At 49.8% G+C, this 19,703-nt stretch overlaps 1 protein-coding gene across 9 annotated transcripts in view; it reads right to left on the bottom strand.

The window, feature by feature from the left end:
• Slco2b1 (solute carrier organic anion transporter family member 2B1) overlaps positions 1-12,445 on the bottom strand; it is a 48,522-nt gene extending 36,077 nt beyond the window's left edge. For 2 of the 9 annotated variants that reach the window (XM_033764218.1, XM_033764219.1), the window contains exon 1: positions 6,198-6,617. In XM_033764218.1, coding sequence (XP_033620109.1) covers positions 6,198-6,393 — 196 coding nt within the window. In that variant the 5' untranslated portion in view covers positions 6,394-6,617. Of the gene's footprint in view, positions 1-3,666; positions 3,925-6,197; positions 6,618-6,924; positions 7,581-7,601; positions 7,661-12,180 lie in introns of those variants that run through there. The other 7 variants (XM_033764220.1, XM_033764221.1, XM_033764222.1 and 4 more) reach the window with 6 other exon arrangements.
• Positions 12,446-19,703: the final 7,258 nt, after the last annotated feature.

Genomic DNA, 19,703 nt, shown 5'->3' with positions numbered 1-19,703 from the left:
TGAGGACTACCTACTTCATGTTCTCTGTTCCCAGCACACACCTCCCTCCCAAGGAGAAGCTGCAGGCACTGCCATACATGGAACCTTGAGCAATAGCCCCAGGAGTGGAATGGTTTGTGCAGTCTCAGGTGGCTTTAGGCCTCCAGCTGAAAGCCTGGATTCTTAGAGGCTGAGTTGAGGCCTGTGTCTTTCTCAGACTAGGATAGGCAGTCTGGGACAGGTGTAGGGTCAAGAGTTGGGAGCAATTCTACATGATTTCCGGGAAAAATCATTTCATAATTCATAATTAAATTATGACTAGGGCCTAGTTTTCCTGTCTACAGGCCAGCTTTGGCTTGTCAAGACATTAACTGTTTTCACCTCAGGTCACAACTAAGACCTCAATGGTCCCATGATGCCATGATGCTCCAGAGCAGCACTACACCAGCTGAAGACATCCGTGGGAGGAACCAAATCTTCACTTGCAGATTTCCTCATTGTTCAAGGATCATTGCAGCACTCTCTGAGTCATTTGCTACTTTTGTTTCTGCTGATGTCCTGAATAAAGACGTAGCAAGCTCGGGGTCTGAGGTCTTTGCCGCCCAGAGCAGCTTGGATTAGGCCAAAGCTCAGCTTCTTCTTTAAGTCTCATTTCTGTCTATATATTAATTAATAAACCTTGCACTACCACGGCCCACAGGAGACTAGGACCTGATGTAGAGGTTCCAGTAATGTCCCCTTTCCCTCTCCCTACAGTCAAGACACCACCCAGAGTTGGAGAATAAAGGCTTTTCCAGGGTTTATTTTGGAGCAACAACAGTCCCCCATAGGGCACCAGCTTGCTTGTAATCAGAGCCAACAGTCCAATCTCCAAATCATACATCAAACCATGCAGTGGGCCAGGACAGAGAAGGCCCTCAGAGACCACTCCTTTGAACCCCCTCCTGGACAAATAGACCAAGTGGAACCATGGCTCAAGGGGCAGAGCTGTCTTGCTTCTCGGCCCCGTTGTGCCGGTTGGCTCTCCCCCATCGTAACGATGGTAACCGTGGCAGTATCCCAATCATAGCAGTGAGAGCTGATCTTCAAAGGTGTCTCCTAGGGCGTCCTGACTCTGACTCTTGGTGGGGAGCCTGAAAGTCCAGCCTTAGGAGACTCCACCCAGCCATCTGATAGAGACCACCTGTGTCTATGCAGCCCAGTTCTCCACGGCCTTCCTCCCTCTTGTGGCCCCACTTCCTGCAGGAAGCCTTCTCCATTGTTCCATGACCCGCTCACCACAGGCAGGAGTTTCCCCTCATTCAATCTGGTCTCTGAATCCTGAACACTGACCTGGGGACATCTCGGTCCCAGGACTCCCTCCCCCTGCATTCCAGCCCTAGCAGGCAAACTCTAGGCAGGCTACTGAAGTCCTGAGCCTCCTCCACAAGCCAAGGTTTTGCACCCCGCACACATAGGATCTGAGAACCTGAGGGTTAGTTTAAAAATTGAGATATAATTTACATATCACAAAATGTCATGCTTTTAAAGTCACCATCCAGCATTTCTTAGTATATTCACAATATTGTGCAATCATCACTACTAGTTAGGTAAAGAACATTTGCATTAACCCAGGGAAACATCTCACATCATTACTAATCATTCCCCACTCTTCTTCCCCATATCCCCTGGCAACTCCAATTCTATTTTAGACTATGGATTTGGCTCATCTAGACATTTCAAAAGAACAAAACCATAAAATATGTGATCTTTTGGGTGGGAGATTTAGCTCAGTGGTTCCACTGCCTGCCTCACAAGCACAAGGTCCCGAGTTTGATCCTCAGCACAAAAATAAATAAAAATATGATCTTTTGTGATTAGTTTCTTTCAACTAACATAATGTTTTCAAGGTTCATCCATGTTGCAATATGTATCAGTACTTCACTCTTTTTATGGCTGAATAATATGCTGTTGTATGGCTAGATCATATTTAGTTTATCTATTCTGTAGTTAATGAACATTTGGGTTATTTCAAGTGTTAGAAGCATCTATGTACAAATTTTTCTGAGACATACATCCTCAATTCTCCTGGGTGCATAACTAGGAGTGAAATAGCAGGGTCATGAGGTAATTTTATGTGTAATTATTTGAGGAACTGCTGAACAGTTTTCCACAGTGGCTGCATTGTTTTACACTCCCACCAGCAAGGTAGGTTTTCTCTACATCTTTGCTCACACTTGTTATTGTCTCTTTTTTCAATGATAGCCATATTCATAGGTATGACAAGACGTCTCAGTGTGGTTTGACAGGTGATGGTCAGTATTTTTCCAGGTACTTATTGATCATTTGTATAACTTTCCAGAGAAATGTCTGCACAAGTAGCTTGAGGAATTTGACGGAGGAAATGGAAGTGAATATGTCTGGTGGGGGGAGTTCCTTTTAGGGCACAAACTCTCAAACAACAGCAGCAACAAAAACAACAGGGAAAACATGCCCCTAAAAGGGAGGAGGAGAGGGGTTGGCCTGGAGAAAGGGAGTATGGGGGAGACTCTCCAGGTCACTTGAAAGAGAAGAGGAGATGAGGTAGTTCAAAGCAAACGCTCCCAGAGAGACTGTGGGGACTGTTTCTGACTCAGTTCCTGGCACTAGCAGAGACCTGTCACCCACTACAATTTAGGTTCAGTGCCACACACTTCACATGCATTGGCTCACGAACCCTGCCCACAGGTCCATGATCTCTGTGCTTCTAGTAAGGACAGGAGACTCAGAGGAATCTCACACTGCTGGTTAATGCTGGGCTGAAGCCCAGAGGTATGTTAGACTCACCATGCCTCTGTGCTTCTTATACAGAGCCGATGAGGAGAAGCAGTGAGCATTCTTCCCTGTAGTGGCCCACCCAGAACTAGCCAGGTCACCTTTGGCAGTGATGCCAGCCCACCAGCAAGGGACCAGGCCAAGTCGACACAGGGCTAGAGCTGACCCTGGGGTTAGGGGGTGGGTGGGGCAGAAGGTACTGACCTGAAGCCCCGGCTCTGGAGAAAACTCAGGGGATGGATGAGGGGAGGAACACAAGATCAATGTGAGGCAGGAGATTAGGGTGTGGCCGGCTGGTTGGGCAAGTGGGCATGACCTGTCAATCGTGGAGGTCCAGGACACATGCTTGGGAAACATAGTTCCTAAGATCTGCACCTGTGCCTGGGACTAATCAGAAAATATTATCTTTTGGTTTTTGTGGTGTCAGATCAAGCAGGTTTTTCATAGATTGGCCTACATCTGATGGTGTCAGGCTAAGGAGTGCGGGATACATAAGACCTCCACCGTCAACCTCATTGCCACTGTAAGTTTTTGCAGTGGCCCACTTTCACCCTGCAGAAGATACTTCTTTTCCTACTTTAATTGACCAGCACTCACTCTGCAGAGTATATTCTTTTCCTACCTGTAATAAATGTAAAATCTTGCTACTTTTTTCACTTGTTTTGAGCAATTCTTTGTTCAGGACAACAAGAACCTGAAAAGAATATCTAAAATGAGTCCACAGCACCACAAAACCCCACTAACAAGAAGACTGCTGGGAACATGTGGTCTCAGCCCTGGGCCAGAACCTAGACTGCTGACTTGGCTTCTGGGTACATGGGGTTCATCCTCCCTGTGTGCAAAACCTTTTCACCCCAGTCCCTGCCCTCCTGCTCATTGTTAAAGCCTGCTCACCTGCCTCAGGTGGACTCCTTCTATAGCTTTGCCTCTGGTCTTCCTGAAGCTTCCACCTCAATCTCCCCTGGCGAGGCTCAAAGACTTCCTGAGATTACTCTAAACTTCAGAGAAACGGCTGGTTCTGGAGGACAAAGTCCACAGACCAAGCTCCTGGGTAGGGGAGGGAGCACTGGCTCTGAACCTCTGGACTCTGAGAGCAGCAATAGCTCTAACATCTGCCAGCCAGCACACTTGCTAATTAATTGGAGCCTCCTGCTGCAAGGCTACCCCTCCTGAGCAGGACTTAGTATTTCTCCTTCCAGTTGAGTCCTGGTGATCATGGGCAGCCTGGGAGGGAGGCCCCATGCTCAGTCCATTTTTGCTGGCAAGGCTCAGGATCTTTCTTGCCTCCTCAACTACCTCCCAGCCACAAAAGGCAAATCCCAGGAAAACAGGAAGCTAAGTATAAGCTTTCTGTTTTAAGATTTGGGCTGGGATCCTGATTCCACCACCAGTCCACAGTGTGAACCCGGACATGCCTCTTGATCTTTCTGAGCCCCAGTTTCTTTATCTATAAGGTGAGGATGACAATCTCTATTGATAAGGCTCAAGACCCACTACCCCGAAATATGGTACCTTGACATTTGAGAAAAGCAGGAGCCAGAATATCATTCTTACCTTCACCTCACCCTTCTCTCCTGTAGCAGGTCATATGACTTTGGCGGGTTACTCTCTGACTTTCTACCCTTTTCTTTGAAGAACATCATAAGACTTTTGTTCAAAAGGCATCTCCCCATACACAGAGAAAGGCAATATCCTTATCTTTGAAGACCCAGAGAAGAATCCAAGCACACAGGTTTTGTAAAGTTTCTCTCAGTGTATTTCCAGTAGACCATTTCTCCCTTTGTCTAATCATACTTCTCTGCAATTATGTACTTCATAAAACTTGTCATAAAAAAGAACCAGTTTTCCTTGTTTCTTTGGGTCTTTATTCCTGAAAGCTCTTGTGTTGTGTGAAACTTACATTAAATAAATTGATACACTTTCTTTTGTTAATCTTCCTTTTGCTACAGGGGCCTCAGCCTTGAGCCTAGCAGTGGGGGAGGACAGGAATTCTTCTCCCCTGTGCTGCCTTGAGGAAATGAGACAAGGAAGGCACCTAACCCTGTGCCAGTTAGGCACATGGCAGACCTCCACTGAGGGCCATTTTTCTCCCCTTTGCTGGTAAATCTTCAAACATACTCAAGGCAACCCGGTCCAACCAAAACCGTCCCCTCCCATGTCCACCTGGTCCTCCTCCAAATCAACTCCTCCATTCTTACATCACCATCATCTATCTCTGGATTGTCTCTTTCCCTTCCTCATCAAAGCTCTAGTCAATCACAGAACCTGAGGAGTTGGCTGCCTTCTCCCTAAGCACATTCACTGACTTTGGGGGCTAAGACCCACATTTTGAAGCTCTAGCCACCACCCTGCAGTGTGATCTTAGTTCAATGGCTTTTTGACTCCTCATCTGTAGTGCAGTGACTGTAATCTCTCCGTTCCAGTGGAAAGGCCATATCCTGAGGACCCAAGACATCTCAGCTCCCTCTGCATTTGGCCTGTGCACTAAAGCCCCCTGAAACCACTTCTTTCTATTGACATTAGTGTAACGCTGCTATTCTACTGTCCTCGTTTGCATTTTTGTCTCTTCCCAGTCTGTCCAGCACCAGCAAATTGTTTGATTGTTTGTTATAGGGAAAGCATAAAAGTCGGGTTGATTTTTCAAGGGAAACCATTAACAGAGTGTTGGCTCTCAGATTCTTTGAGTCCCTTCTGCAAACTTCTCACTTTTCTATGGGTTTCTACCAGTGCTGAGCTATTATACTGAGATTTTTATTCCATCCTACTGAGATTCTTCTCCTGTCCCTAATCAAGTCTCCCCAATCCCTTCTCTCCTGTACCGAAAGGTTTAACAACAAATTCCAAGATCTTCATAAACACTGACCTTGCCTCATCCCTGAGACACTCCCGGTTTGGAACAGTGGTGGAGTCCCTTATTGCAGCATCCAACATACTTGGCCTTATCAACCCATTGTGTCAGCATTAATGCAGTGCCTCATAGTTGTTCACTCAGTGTCTCTCCTCCTATCTGGGGCCAGTCCTTCTCTCACCTGTCTGTCCTTCTGCCACAAACACATACCTGCCTTCATGCTTGCTTTGTGGCAGTAACAAACATTGCAATGTCTAGAACCAGAGAACTGGGCAGGAGTTTGACAGTCAAGGGCTGAGTAAGGGGAAGGGAATCAGCAAAGGCCCTGGCTGGAAGCAGAGCTCTCTGGCTCCCCTTCCTCCTTGCAGAAGTGGCTGTCCCTGTACAACAGGCCCAGGGGGAGGAGCTATTCCTGGCATCTTGATCTAAGGAGAAGAAGGGGCTGCCAAAGACCGAAACCCTGGGTGTACGAATGGGCTTCGCTCACACACCCATCATCCCAGCAGTTCTTTGAGGATGCTGTGAAGACTCCATGGTGCCTATAAACAGACAGACTCAGAGGGAGGGAGCAGCTTACCAGGGTCCCAGGGCTGGAAAATGGTGAAGCTTGGACCGGAACTTAGATCTGTCTGACTCCTGGGCCCCCAAAGATAAAATGATGGCTTCACTGATGGCCTTAGAATAAATGTAAAGACAATCTCTGTAGGGCCATTTCTGATTCTTGTCCAGCTTCCCTTCTGTGAATTGTCAAAGGTATTGGAACAGTCTCTCATTCTACCAGTCCAATTTAGCTGGTCAGTCCGTTTCGGGTCAGTCAATATCCTTCCCGTAGCTGGAGAGAGCAGCGTTAGGAAAGGGTTGGGAACGGCAAAGTGGTGAGAAGGATGTGTGGCCCTTGATCCAAAGGACCACAGTATCAGGGAGACAGGACTCACAACTGAGACCTACATTTGAACCCTCAGGAGAAACCCAGTAACAGGTGCCAAAAAATACCAAGATAGAGCCTTGGAGAGTTCACAGATCCTGGACACAACTCCAGGTCAGCTTCTGGAGGGTGAAGGCATGGGCCAAGGAGGGCCAAGGCAGGACACTCTCTCCAGAATGTTCCAGTCTATCCCTTACAGAAAGAAAATTTATTTCCCTGGGTCTAACAACTAAATTGCCCTGAACCTGGAAGATAGGACTAACAGGCCTCACCTCTCACGCCTGTATGAAGACCATGTGAGTCAACAAGGTAACTGTCCTTAGTCAACCCCAAGGTGCCTCACAAATGCCAGCTTTGTCACCCTTTGCCTCAAACTCACCAGGGAATTTGTTTGCAGGTCTTGCCACCAGGCCTCTGAATAGCTTACTTTTCTTCTCGTGGGAGTCTCTGTCTCTCAGCTCCTCCGGATCGTGGAAGCAATGCAGTCCCCTCTGGCCCACCTCCCTCTGTGGGCTCCTTGTTCCTCTCCCCATGCCCCTGCCCTTAACCTGACTCCACTCAAGGCCCTGCTTGGTTCTCACCAACTACATTACAGGACTTCTTTGTTTCTTCCTAACTTCCTTGTGCAAGCAGAAGGAAAGGCCTCTCTCTCACACCTGCTCTTCCTACACGGTGGCGGGATATCAAAAGGACCTCAGAGGCGGACGATAAGGTGGAGACTTGGCCCACAGCCCCCATGGGGCAGTGCAAAGGGCTGTGCATTTTCAAGGTGTATGGTGACCTCTGTAGTTGTCCTGAGAGTTGTCTCTGGCCCTGAGACTTGCTGGGGGCCTGCACAATGCTCGCTCATTGAGTATTTTTAAGTTAGTTGTAAGTTCTTAAAAATTTGGAAATTTCAAATAAAACTAGAGTTATTTGGGTTTATTTTTTCTTGAAAGAACAGATTTGGGAGCCTGAGCTGACATTCCCATAAGATAACACCCAGCTGGGCTGAGTTGCCGGGACTGCTTAGGGCAGTTTGTCCTATGGGAGATTCTTTGGAGGCGACTCTCTCACCCTTCATTCCTGGGCCTTCTTCTCTGTCTGCCACATCCAAGATACTGGGCTTGGTGAGCCTATGGGACAGAAATCCAGGGCTGGGTTAACCACTTTGAGGGGGTGAGGAAATCGAGCTAAAGTGGCCCATAACTTGCCCAGGGTCACTATGGTGGATAGAGGTAGCACTTGGCTGGTTCTAAAAGTGAGAGTGAGGATTTGTTCCACACACAGACAGTTCCCTGAGCCCCAGAAGCAAGCAGCCCAGTCCCTGCTCTCAAGGGGCTCCCAGAGAATGTGGAGGTGGGAAGTGGTGGGGAATGCAGCAGGCATGGACTTCAGGACAGGGACAGGTTCTTGGTGCCGTGACACTAGGTTTATATCAAGGCTATTCTGGAAACAAAGCAGAGAAGTCATAGCCACATGCAGAGGGTTCTGGAAGGCTTCCTGTAAGAAGAAACATCACAGAAAAGCGTGGAAGTGTGAAAGCATAAAAATTGCTCTGGGACAGTGTAGAAAGGCTCAATCACTGAAGTGGAGGCTGAGGCTGGACAGGTTGGTGGGACTAGTGATGATGTGGGGCTGGAATGGCAGGCGTTCCATCTGGGCAAACTCTTCCTAAAAGTCACAATCAAGAGACAAAGGCAGGAAGGGGTAGGGGTGTCTCTGGGTAGGCTTCAGGTTTGGCTGTGATTTGGGGAAATTCCTTCTGGCACGGCCCTTGGGTGGTCTTTTAGGAGGACAACAACGTGCTTGAGCTCCATCTGTTGCGTCTTGAGCCAGATCCAGCAAGAGCGGGAAGGAGACCAGGCACTTTTTGGTGGTTTCCCAGCTTGGTCAGGGACCCTGTGCTGGGACTTTCTGTTCCCCCTTCTGGCTCTTGGCTACCCCATCTAGACCCAAGATGACCTTAAAAATAGGATCTCGGGTCTGGGGGAAGGGTGAATTCTGAGCACAGAGGGAACCCAGGTCTGTCTGCTTAGGCCTAAAACAAGGGGCCAAAGCACAAGAGAGGTAGTTGTGTGCCTGAGACCACACCACCTTCCCCTCTTTATGGTACCTTTTCATTGCTGTCTGTGCTTAAATTAACTCTGTAAGGGGACCCAGCCATGCTCTGTACCAGTCTTTAGTCCTGGAGAAGGTGCAGCTACTATGCAAATTCATTCAAAGAACTGTCTTAGAAATGTCTGGGCATGAAAGACCCTGAGTCTGGAGAGGAGCTCAGCCCCCCAGGCCATTGTCTACCAGGCATGGCTGAGGACATGGGAGCCTACAGCACAGACTCATCAAGAAGGAGGGCCAAGGGACAGCCAGGGAGGGTGCTGCCACCAGTGAGGGCTTTAGTGCAAGTCCTGGCCTGCCACTGGCTAGCTGTGTGGCCTCAGCAAGTCACTGGGCTCCTCATAGCCTTGGTTGTAAAATGAACAGAAGGGTGTTTTGTACTCAGAAAAGCACCGCATGATGAGCTTATGATGAGTGTTGCCAGGACACACATTTGGGCCACTGAAGCATGGCCACTGACCTTTTCACATACTTTCTATAGCTCCAATTGCCTCTAAGGCAAAGTCTATATGCCCAACAACTTGGGAAGCTCTTTGTGACGGGGTCCCATCAGCTTCTTGGGCTTAAGTTTTCGAATACTACACAGTGACTTCTACTCTGACTGCACAGGGCAGCTCACTGTCCCCACAAACACGCCAGGTGCAGTCACTTCTCCAAGCATTTCCAATGCCCTCCTAGAATGAAATCCCTGTTGAGGCCCTGTTCATGGCCTCTTTCCTATCCTATTGGCACCCAGCTGTGCAGCCAGCTGTTTCTGCCAGCTTCAAACTTCAGCTTTTTTATCCATGTGATTTGTGTTTGTGACTCTCTGGTCACCTGGGAACTCCTGGAGGGAGGGACTGCTATCTGGTTTCATCCTGGGTATCTGTATCAGCACAGAGCCTGGCTGAGGGCAGGCTTTAAGCCTTCAAGAAAGGCTGGACTGGGGAAGGAGTGTGACAGGAAGGGATCATGGAGAGGCAGGAGGACAGGTTATGCACTGAACCCCTCCCAGCACCCCATTTCTGCCCAGCCCTGGGCTGGGGTCAGAGTTTCCAGCACTGGATGAAATCAGGCTGTACCCACAGGGAGCTCTGACATGCTGAGATGGGCATCATTTTCCACCATCGCAAGCTTTAATATTAGGCTCTGGAATGCAGACTGTGAGGGTGGCACCTATACTTGCAGGGAGCAGCAGAGGCCTGGGCTGGCACTCTGGAGATAGCCAAATCCCCAACACTAATGGGAAGACAGGCTCTGCTCTTATGGAGAGGCTCTGCTCCACTGCTTTCCCCAAGGACTGGGCTTATCAGTATAAAAGGGACCAATTGACCACCTTGGCCACCTCCTTCCATCTATTATACAGACGGAGAAATGGGGTCCTGGAAAGGGACAGAAGGAAACTGGGCATTGAATACCTGACACCCCATGATGGAGTCTAGGCTGGCTCACTATCTGTTCTCAGCTGCCGGAATCGGGCCGTGTAGGCAAGGACAGCCCAGCCTGGAAGAAAATAACTCTGCTTATCAGTATAAAAGGGACCAATTGACCACCTTGGCCACCTCCTTCCATCTATTATACAGACAGAGAAATGGGGTCCTGGAAAGGGACAGAAGGAAACTGGGCATTGAATGCCTGGCACCCCATGATGGAGTCTAGGCTGGTTCACTATCTGTTCTCAGCTGCCGGAATCGGACAGTGTAGGCAAGGACAGCCCAGCCTGGAAGAAAATAACTCCCAATCTCATTCACTCCCCAGTTATTGGCATCCGAAAAACAGCTTGCTGTCTGAAGCCAGCAGGGCCAGTGGAGAATTGCCCAAGGTGGGCAGAGGCTCAGCAATGTGAAGTCTGTGGAAGGAAGAGAAATCCCAAGGGCACTGGAACAGAGAGGAAAAAGCTTTGGCATCTGGCCCCCAGTTTGCTATTAACTTGCTGAGTGACCTTGGACAAGTTATTTGCCCTCTCTGGGCAAATACCTATTAAAAAGGATGAGAACATTTCACAGCATTGTCATAAAGCTAGTGATGCAGAGCTCGAATGTGAACATAGGGCTGCTAGTTCTTTCCCTCACTCCCGCTGCCTTTCCTGGGATGGCTCATGTTTGAACACAGAAGGGTTGCAGAGAACAAGAGCAGATACACTGGGAGCAAAGGAGGATGGATCCCAAAGACAGGGTTATCTAGAAGACTTCCTGGAAGAGGTGATGCTTGGAGGAGTGGGAAGGGTACAATGCCACCTGAATGGGGCACAGGTAGGGCCCTCCTCGAACAAGGGTGCAGAGGTTGGTGCACGGGTTCTGTGGATCACACTGTGGGAACTGCTGAGGGAAATTCTTTTTTTCTGGTTTTTTATTTTTTATTTTTTTTTGTTTTGGGGATCAGACTCAGGACCTTGCACTTGCGAGACAGGCCCTGGCCCAAGGGAGATTATTTTCTTTAGCCCCTTCCTGCACAGACAGGGAAGCTAGCTACTGCCTGAGGGCACGTGGTCAGTTGATAGTGGGGTTCTGTGGGAGCCACATCTGGCCCTCACCCTTATCTGGTGTCTGCCCCTGGTGGGAACAGCTGGCCTCTCTGTGTGAGCGATCCTAGTCTGTCGCCAGGCTCCAAGCACTGTATCCTGCCCCACCTGTATCCTTCTGTAGTCCCTTGGCCTGAGAAGCTGTCACTGCCAGGCCCCTGGGAGCAGGCCCAGCCTTGCCTCTGTGGGCATGAGACCTGCACAGTACAGGAGGATGGAAAGATAGGCAGTCTGGAGGGAAACCCCAGGCTATCACTGTAGGTGGTGCTGGGGGTACCTAGACTAAAGATCCTTTGTTTCCTCCACTGCCCTCGGCCTGCCTAAGATACACTGGGTCTGGTTCTGACTCCCCAAAACGCTGCCCACTCATCCCACCCCACCCCCGCCCCAAGTGCTTCCTTGCCATGCACCAAGCTTGGTTCCTAGAGGTGTCCAGATATTTCCCCTCCCCTCCTCCCCATCCCCCACCCCCTCTCTTCTGCAAGGATCTTGCTGGGCCTCTGTCTGTAAGTCTCTGTCTCACCCTGCAGGTGTCTGTCCTTGTGTGTTCTGCCTTTTCCTTTTTTCCTCTCACTACCTGTATCTTCCATATCTCTGCTGCCACATTCTTTCCAAGGCTGCTCTCCCTCCTGGCCCTAAAGCTCCTGCCCAGACCTGATGGTCTGTCTCCCGTCTTTCTGCCCATCTCTGCACATGTTCTTTCTCCCTCTTTGGCTCTTTCTTCGACTTGTCTGTCTCTACCTTTGTCTCCTTCACAGAGGGACCAGGTTTGCCAGGGGATCAGCACTGTATTTCTGTTGTCTTCCGTGTCTCATCAGGGTGGTTTGGCTGGGTTCCTTGCCTCCAGCTAAGTAAAAAGTTCTTCTCCTACTCCTTGGTCATTCCCTCATTCACAGTGCTCTGGGCAGGTGCTTGGTTCTGTGCTGTGTACTACCTTCCCACCTTCAGCACCATTTTGACTCTATAGCCTTCCCCTTCTCTGGGAACCAAGCCTCCAGTCCCTCTCCCAATGCTCTTCCTTACTTCCTCCAGACTTACCTATCCTGGGTCCCATCACAGTGGAGTGCAGTGAGTTCCAGCCCCTAATTCAACCTCTGGACCTGGAGGTGAGCAGGGGAGGGAGGGAGCCTGATGGGGAGATCCTGCAGACGACTGCGGTGAGCCTCAGTGGTGTGAGCTTCAGGCCACAATGGACAGAAGCCACCACCTCTCCAGGAAGGGTGAGGGGGTCTTGGTCAAACAAGCCCCTCTCCAAGTGCCTGACTCCTGGGTCACTTGCTGCTTCCCTTCTCTCTACTCTGGCTGGGACAGTCTGGGGCCAGGGTAGTGTAGGAAGCTGTGTTTGTTTAGGTCCACCCCCCTGCTGGGAGGAAGCCATGTCCTGCCTCTCTGAGGCTGAGACAGCCTGTTCCTCCCAGTCACTGGAACCGAGGCTTCTCTTAGATATTTCTCCTTCTGAGTTAGCAGTGGAAAGATGGATGTCAATGGTCCTCTGTGAGCCCAGGGCCATTCAGCCTTGACCTCCAGTCTCTTTACTGCACTCCACTCTGCATCTGAGCCCCTTCTCCAACCAAGCCCTTGTCCTCCTATAGAACTTCCACAGTCCTCCATGAGTCCCCTAGCCATTGTCCTCCTTCACTGCACTCCTGTCTCCTCAAGCCCTTGGCACCTCTCACTAAGTACCCTTCCCCAGCTCCAAGGTTCCAGACTACGAAGTCATTGTCCACCTGGAGACAATGTGGTCTCCTGGTACAGTTTTGTCACACTTGGTACAGTGATAGCTCACCTGGAAGATTCATGGTAGATGCTCCACCAAGCATGCCCATTTAGATGAGTAAGAGGGAGGGAGGGAAGAGAGGGAAAAGGAAGGGAAGCAAGGGAGGGAGGAACAGGGGAAGAGAGGGAAGGAGGGAAGGGAGCAGAGGCCAAATGTGAAATTCCCAGGGATTGCTGGACTAAGGACCGAGGATGGAGACCTTGCAGCCAGTCAGAACAGTTCTGGGGCTGTAGGAAAGTTCCTTCACCTGCCGATCATCAGATCTCTCACTTAGGAAGAAGGAGCAACAATTTCTTCTTGCAGTGAGGGGTAAAGAAGCTGTGCCCAGAGAGCATGAACTAGTGGAAGAGAAGGAAGAGAGGCTGGGCTCAGAGGCGGGCAGGAGAGAAGACCAAACCCCTCTTCCCCTCAGTCTGGCAGCATTGCTACACTGAGGTGCCCTTTGGCCCTCCCATCACCCCAGAGGCTAGGTAAAGCCCCATTTTACCAAAGAGGCACTGAGTCTCAGTTACATGCCAGAAATCACGCAGCTCGTTGGTGATGGGACCATGTCTTGGATCTCTGAAGCTAGGACTAGGCATTTTCCTTTGTTAAAACTGTCTTCTCAGGAAAAGATCTCTGGATTTCCCTAGAATCAAGATGCAGAAATGAACCTGATCAGAAATAAGATCTGTGCATGGAATGGGGATGTGGGTTTGGAATCTAGCATTCAGTGTAATGGCAACGAAACATCCTCAGTCCCATTGGCTCCTTGTAGCTGGATGAGGCTGCTGATAGGAAGTATGGAGTCTGTGACGTGCCTGGCACTCAGTGAGCACTCAATAGAATGTTAAATGTTGCATGAATGAATAAGTGTCTGAGAAACTAGAAATGTGAATGCATAACCACTGAGAGAGGTAAAAAATGAGCTTGGACTGGTAGCTCATTTCCCAGCCATGTGAGGAGAAGTGGGGTCTGCAGGTGCAGTGGGGCCCGAAGGTCCAACTGGAGCCTCCCCACCCCCTTGGCCAGAGAAAACCAAATTAGTTCTCTCTAAATCTTTAAAGTATGTACTTTTAGAGATGCTTAGATGTAGAAACTTCTAAGACTAAATTACAAGATGAGAGAGAGAGAGAGAGAGAGAGAGAGAGAGAGAGAGATTTCTTTAGATTTCTGGATGCTCTATTGTCCCCCTCCTGGCCCCAGGGGTCTGATCACACTTGTTTGTGTTTTGGATTTGTCACTTACCAATGTGTGCTGTTTGCTGTGCTCTATGCATTTCACAGAGCCCCATGATAAGTGTGGATTCTAATACCATCTGTGGATTCCCACAGTTTGTAAAACTTGATGCCTTTTTTAGCCTTGTGCTGCTGGCAAAGCCTGGCCTGGCTTGCAAAATTCTGCAGCTTCCAGAAACTCATGGTGTTCACACACAGCATCTCATGCTAAGCCCAATGCTGTTGTAAAACCCTGGGCTGTTGGCAGAACACGAGGCCTTCCTGTCTCTCTAAGTCACTTAGGCATGTGCCTTTTGTAAAGCAGGCAAAACCGAGATTCTTCATCTTAGATAACCTGCTTTGAGTACAAGGGAAGGATGCTGGGCTCCAGATATGAGAGCTTAATTCTGTCCCAGCTTTATCACAGCCCTGCTGGGGAATGTTGGGCAAACTCCTATTTGTAACATGGACACCACGATGTCAAACTACCTACCTCTAGGGCCGCCCAGAGGGCCACTGTGAAATGGCTCAGAAGATGAGAGGGCAGGGGTAAGAAGGGGAAGAGTGGTCAGAGATGCCTTCCTAATAAAAGACATCAAACTGCTGCCTCAGTACCTTTGCTCCCACTTCTCTCTGGCCTTCCATCTGGGGAGCGGATATCTATAAATGAGCACTCGGCCAGCCAGGCAGTCAAGTGATGCCTTGGTCAGCGCCTGGGCCACCCCAGCCTCATGTGTGGCTTTAGGCTCATGTCCCCTGCTGTGCAGACATCTCCCATGCCTGACTCCTTAGGTCTGCCCAAGGAAAGCAAGGTCATACTTTTGTTGCCCAGAAGCACACAGCTACTCAGAAATTCCCCCTGCCCAGGCTTCGTGTTAAGTATACGTATAGTAGGGGCTGGGATGCGAGTCAGGGACAGTGAGGATGAGTGCGTGGTACTCAGGACAGTGGGAAGGACATGGAGCTCACTTAATTCAGTTCTTCCCTTCTCCAGATCAGCCCACCAATGCCTGGAAAGTGTGGTGTCAGGAGGGAGTCACTGTCCCTCTTTCCCTGGTCTTCTTTCCTTAGCTAGCTGAGGAGAAACCAGCTCTGTCCTGGCAAGTGTTTAGGGCTCCCCCTTTGGTTGGCAGCACTCATTGATCCCCAGGCAGCTCATTTCCCAACCGTGTGAAGAGAAGTGGGGTCTGCAGGTGGGGTGGGGCCCTGGAGGGAGCCTTCCCACCCCCTTGGCTCAGTGCAGCACTGGCTCTTCCACCCTGCACAACTCATGAGGTGCTGTCTGTGGCGGTTGAAACATGCCCATGACTCTGGTAAGCAGCCCCTTTCTCTGAGCTTTTAGCCCTAGCAGTAGAGTTTCCCCAAACCTTGGGTCTAACTACCTGTAATCCCTGTTCCAAACTCTACATGTTTCCTGGAAGTGGCAGCCCTGTGCCCCAGAGAGTCTGTGCTCAGGCACCACGCAGTTCAGTTCCCACCCAGTGAGCAGCTTTCTGAGGCTCAGTGCCCTCCTATGTGAAATAAGAACACAAGAAACCTCCTAGAAGGACTGTAGTAACCCATCTTCTTGTCCCATCTTCTCCCTGGTAAGCACAAAGTTTCTCTGTCTAGGAAGACTAAATTTCCACTAGGGCCTTGTTGAGTGACTTAGGACTGACCACTGATCCTCTCTGATCCTCCATGCCCTTGTCTGTGAAATGCCTCTTCAGAACTGTCAAGGCTCAGATGAGCAGATGGATGGATTAGTGCTTGCTAAATTCTGAGAGCTGAGAGACACACATCATTATTAATATGGCAGGGATGATGATGGTGATGACTTGTAATTTTGGAAGCAGAGGATGAGGAGGAAGTAAATCATACAAGGTGCTTGTCAGGTCAGCCTGACCTGACTGACACCTCATGGAAATAAATCACTGAAAGGCCCCCCTAAAGTGGGAGAGAGCCCAAGGGCAGGGATCAGTGCTTGAGGGATCAGCAGGCAGGCTGGTGGTGAATAGCTATAACATGGTAGGTGCTGCTGGGCTGTGTCTTCCCACATGCTCCAGCTGGCAATGGCTGGCCTAGGTCCCCAGCCCCAGCTCTGTCACTCATGTGCTGGTGTTGGTCAGCTCCTGCCCTTGCCTGGCCCTCAGTTTCCTTATCATGGGGCGGTCCTCAGGACCCTGGGGAAGGGGATCACTTTTCTTTGCCCATGTCTTGGAAGGATCCCACGAGCTAATGCATGCACCATCACTTCCAGAGTGCCGAGTGTGAGGTTACAGTAATTAATAATTTGTGTCCTTGGTGAGAGGGCATTAATGCTTGGGATGCAGCAAAGACTGGGAAGTGGGGAGTGCAGGAGAGGGTACAAGTAGGGTGGAGACAGGTATCTGTCAGGCTGGGGATAGTTTGCTGCAAGGATCTAGGGCCTCAAAGACTTTGCAGCACTACCCTCTGGAGGCAAAGAGGAGGCTTGCACCCTGGCTTTCTCTTGGGTCAGGACCATTGTCTGTGGCAGCTGATGAAGATGGGCCAGAAGGAGACAGCAGAAGTAGCCACTGACTGCTCCCCTCTCATCACCTGCACATCTGTCCACATTCCTACCTATCTCCAATTCAGCCCCTCCTCCATCTTCCTAGAGGCCCGAAGGGGCTTCCTAACCTGTACATCTGTCCGTGCTCCTCCTACTCAAAAACCTGCTCAGCTCCCCCTCTGACAGGCTCAGACAGGGCTGCTCAAGAGTGGTGCTTGGCTTCTTCATTTGGTAGCAGTGTTGCTTAATTCTTGGTCTGCAATATCCTTCTATTGTGGTAAAATACACATAACCATAAAATGTCCCATCTTACCCATTTTCAACGTGCAGTTTAATGGCATTAAATCCACTTCCAGTGTTGTGCAGGCATCACCACCGTCCATCTCCAGACCCTTTTCATCTTCCTGAATGAAGGCTCCAGCCCCACGTGCACCTCACTTCTTTATACCTCTGTCTTCTCCTGGAGACTGGACGAGTGAACAGTTTGGCATTGCATGGTGCCTGTGAGTGGGTGATAGAGATTCACCCACTACTGCAATTGCTTCCCTCTCTTGAGGAAAGGTACTCTGGAAAGCAAGCAGGTGACCTCTACAAACCCATACCAGCCTCTGCCCAGGGTTCATTTCTGACAGCTGCCGGGAAGCACGCCACCTGCTTTATCTAGGAAGATGAGTCACATCCTCCCTGGTGGCGTTGTGAGCCTGTGGATGGAAGGCAGGAAGCAGAGCAAGCTGCCACTGCTGCTCGTCAGGCTGGTCCTTGGTGAGGGTCTGATGGAACTGCACGGACAGGAGGACGTGTCTGGCATCAGGGACAGGTCTGGGCCTGGCACAGCACCCCAATTTGCCACTGCTGTAGCTTTCCCAGGAGGGCTGGGACAGACACCTTGTTTCTATCAGCACTGCTTATTCAAAACATTGGCAGTTTGCATTTGTCCTGATTCCCTTCTCTTGTTACACCCCAAACACACGTGCTCCTTCATTTCATGCATTCTCCCCAAATCCACTCCTGCCCTCTGTCCTGGCAGTCAAGCCTAAAATTCTCTTACTATCTGAGTGGTGCCAGCCTGATTAAAATGCTGACCCTTTTTTGGTCCTCTAGATGAAACACAGGTGTGTCCCTAGGTGAGGGAATAGACTGGACCATGGGTCTCCCAGACAGAGCATCCTCACTCTGGCAGGGGCAGGGGCCACATCATTCCAACAAACAGCCTTGCTGGTGATGTCAGAATCACGCTGGCCCCAGGATGGGTGCTAGAGGGCTGCAGGCTCCTTTGGATGGAGACTTCAGTCCTTTGAGGTAAAGACTTAACCATCTTCTAGAAAGAGCCTGCAAAGGGAAGTCAGTTTGGCACAACAAAGCAGTTCTGCCTTTGGAACAGCTTAGATCTAAGCTCTGACAACAACTAGCTGTGTGGCACTGGAAACTTAATTTTTCTAAGTCTTAGTTTTCTTGACTATAAAATATATGTGATAATTACAACTAGCATTCATTGGGTTCTGGGCACTTATTTAAGTACTTTACTTCCATTGACTCAGTTACTATTCCTAACAACCTATTATAATCCTCTATTAACAAATGAGGAAGCTGAGGCACAAAAAGGCTAGGACACTTGTCCAAAATTGGCTCCAAGGTTCAAATCCTAAGTGTGGCCCTAACCGTCTCAGAGGTGGGGCTGAGGACCCAGTCATCAGCCAGTAGTCCTTGTGCCTTGGAGTCAAAGATGGCTGAGTGACAAACTAATGCATTTGGCTGTGTTCCAGGGCTGTCTTTCTGATGACCATCTGGTCGACCTTGATGTGTCACTTTCCTTATCAAATCTCACATTTCCCTCCCACAACGGGAAGGGTTTGAACTTTGATGGTGACCCCTAGATCTCTGTTCCAGCCCAAACTCTTCCTGTGCTCCTTGTGTCCTTCCCCGCCCCCGACACGACAGGCTCAGATAAGAGCTCAACACTGCTCACCAGGAAACCTTCCCCCTTCCAGGTCTCTGCTCTGAGACCCCTCAAAGCCAAGCCTGTCCAACCATTTTCCCCCCACCCCAATCTGTGTGTCAACTCTGTTTTCACATTTTTGTTTCCTCCTGCCCAATCCTTTATACAGAGCCCACTCCTCTGGCTGCTGGCACAGACTCCCTACTCTTCCATGATTCCAGTCTCCCATTCTAAGTTGTCCTCCACATTTACTAGCTGTCCTTCCAAAGCCAAGTTCTACTGTGCCCAGACCTTCTCTTAGAACAAAGTCTATTCCTTAGTGTAATATTTGATACTCATCACCAGGTGCCTAGAACCTCCCTACCAGGCCTGAGTGCCTGGTCTGGCCACCCTATGTACTAGACACTCAGTCTCAGTGCCTGTAATACATTCCCTCCCCGTTCAATTGTCCTCCCTGCTTTTGTCCACCTGATCTACACTCATTCTTCAAGGACCTCTTGAACCCTACCTCCTTCTTGCCCAAGTGTTTCCTGATTCCTCTGGAAGGAACCTAGATGTGATCAGGCTCATCTCTGAGTTCATCTAACAGGTCCTGGTGAGAAGTTTCATATAACCAGCTCCTTAGCCACTCCTCTGGGTCCTTCCAAGGAGCACATGGTTCTGGTGTTTCTTCATCCTATCCTCGGAGACCCTATACAAAGATGAATGGGGTGAGCCAGGGTAACCTGTCACAGGACCACAGCGGAGTAGAAGAATCTGAGCCTTTCTAAGATGAAAACATTCAGAGGAAGAGACAGCCAGGGGAGGCCTCTTTCTGGCTGCAGCAGAGACCATACCACAGCACTTCACAGTTTGCAAAGAACTCTATAAAGAGCATCTCACTAAACCTTTGCCCAAGCCAACACTGTTGGTACCTCATTCATAAAGCGGACACAAAGGCAGAGAAGTAGAGTCCCTTTCCCAAGAAAATAAAGCTGGTTACTAGTAGAGCTGAAGTTCCAACGCAGGTGTGTCTGGCCCTCAAAGCAAAAGACCTTTCTTTCAGGCCACACAGCCTCCTGGTGGTAGTAAAGGAAGGTGATGACCACTGAGGCCCCAGCACTGGACACCCTATTCCGGACTCCTCTCCCCAGAGCTCTG

The sequence above is a fragment of the Fukomys damarensis genome, unplaced genomic scaffold (assembly GCF_012274545.1).
Source record: "Fukomys damarensis isolate Sample0158 unplaced genomic scaffold, DMR_v1.0_HiC HiC_scaffold_16, whole genome shotgun sequence".
NCBI lineage: Eukaryota > Metazoa > Chordata > Mammalia > Rodentia > Bathyergidae > Fukomys > Fukomys damarensis.
This window is presented reverse-complemented; position numbering and strand designations above follow the sequence as displayed.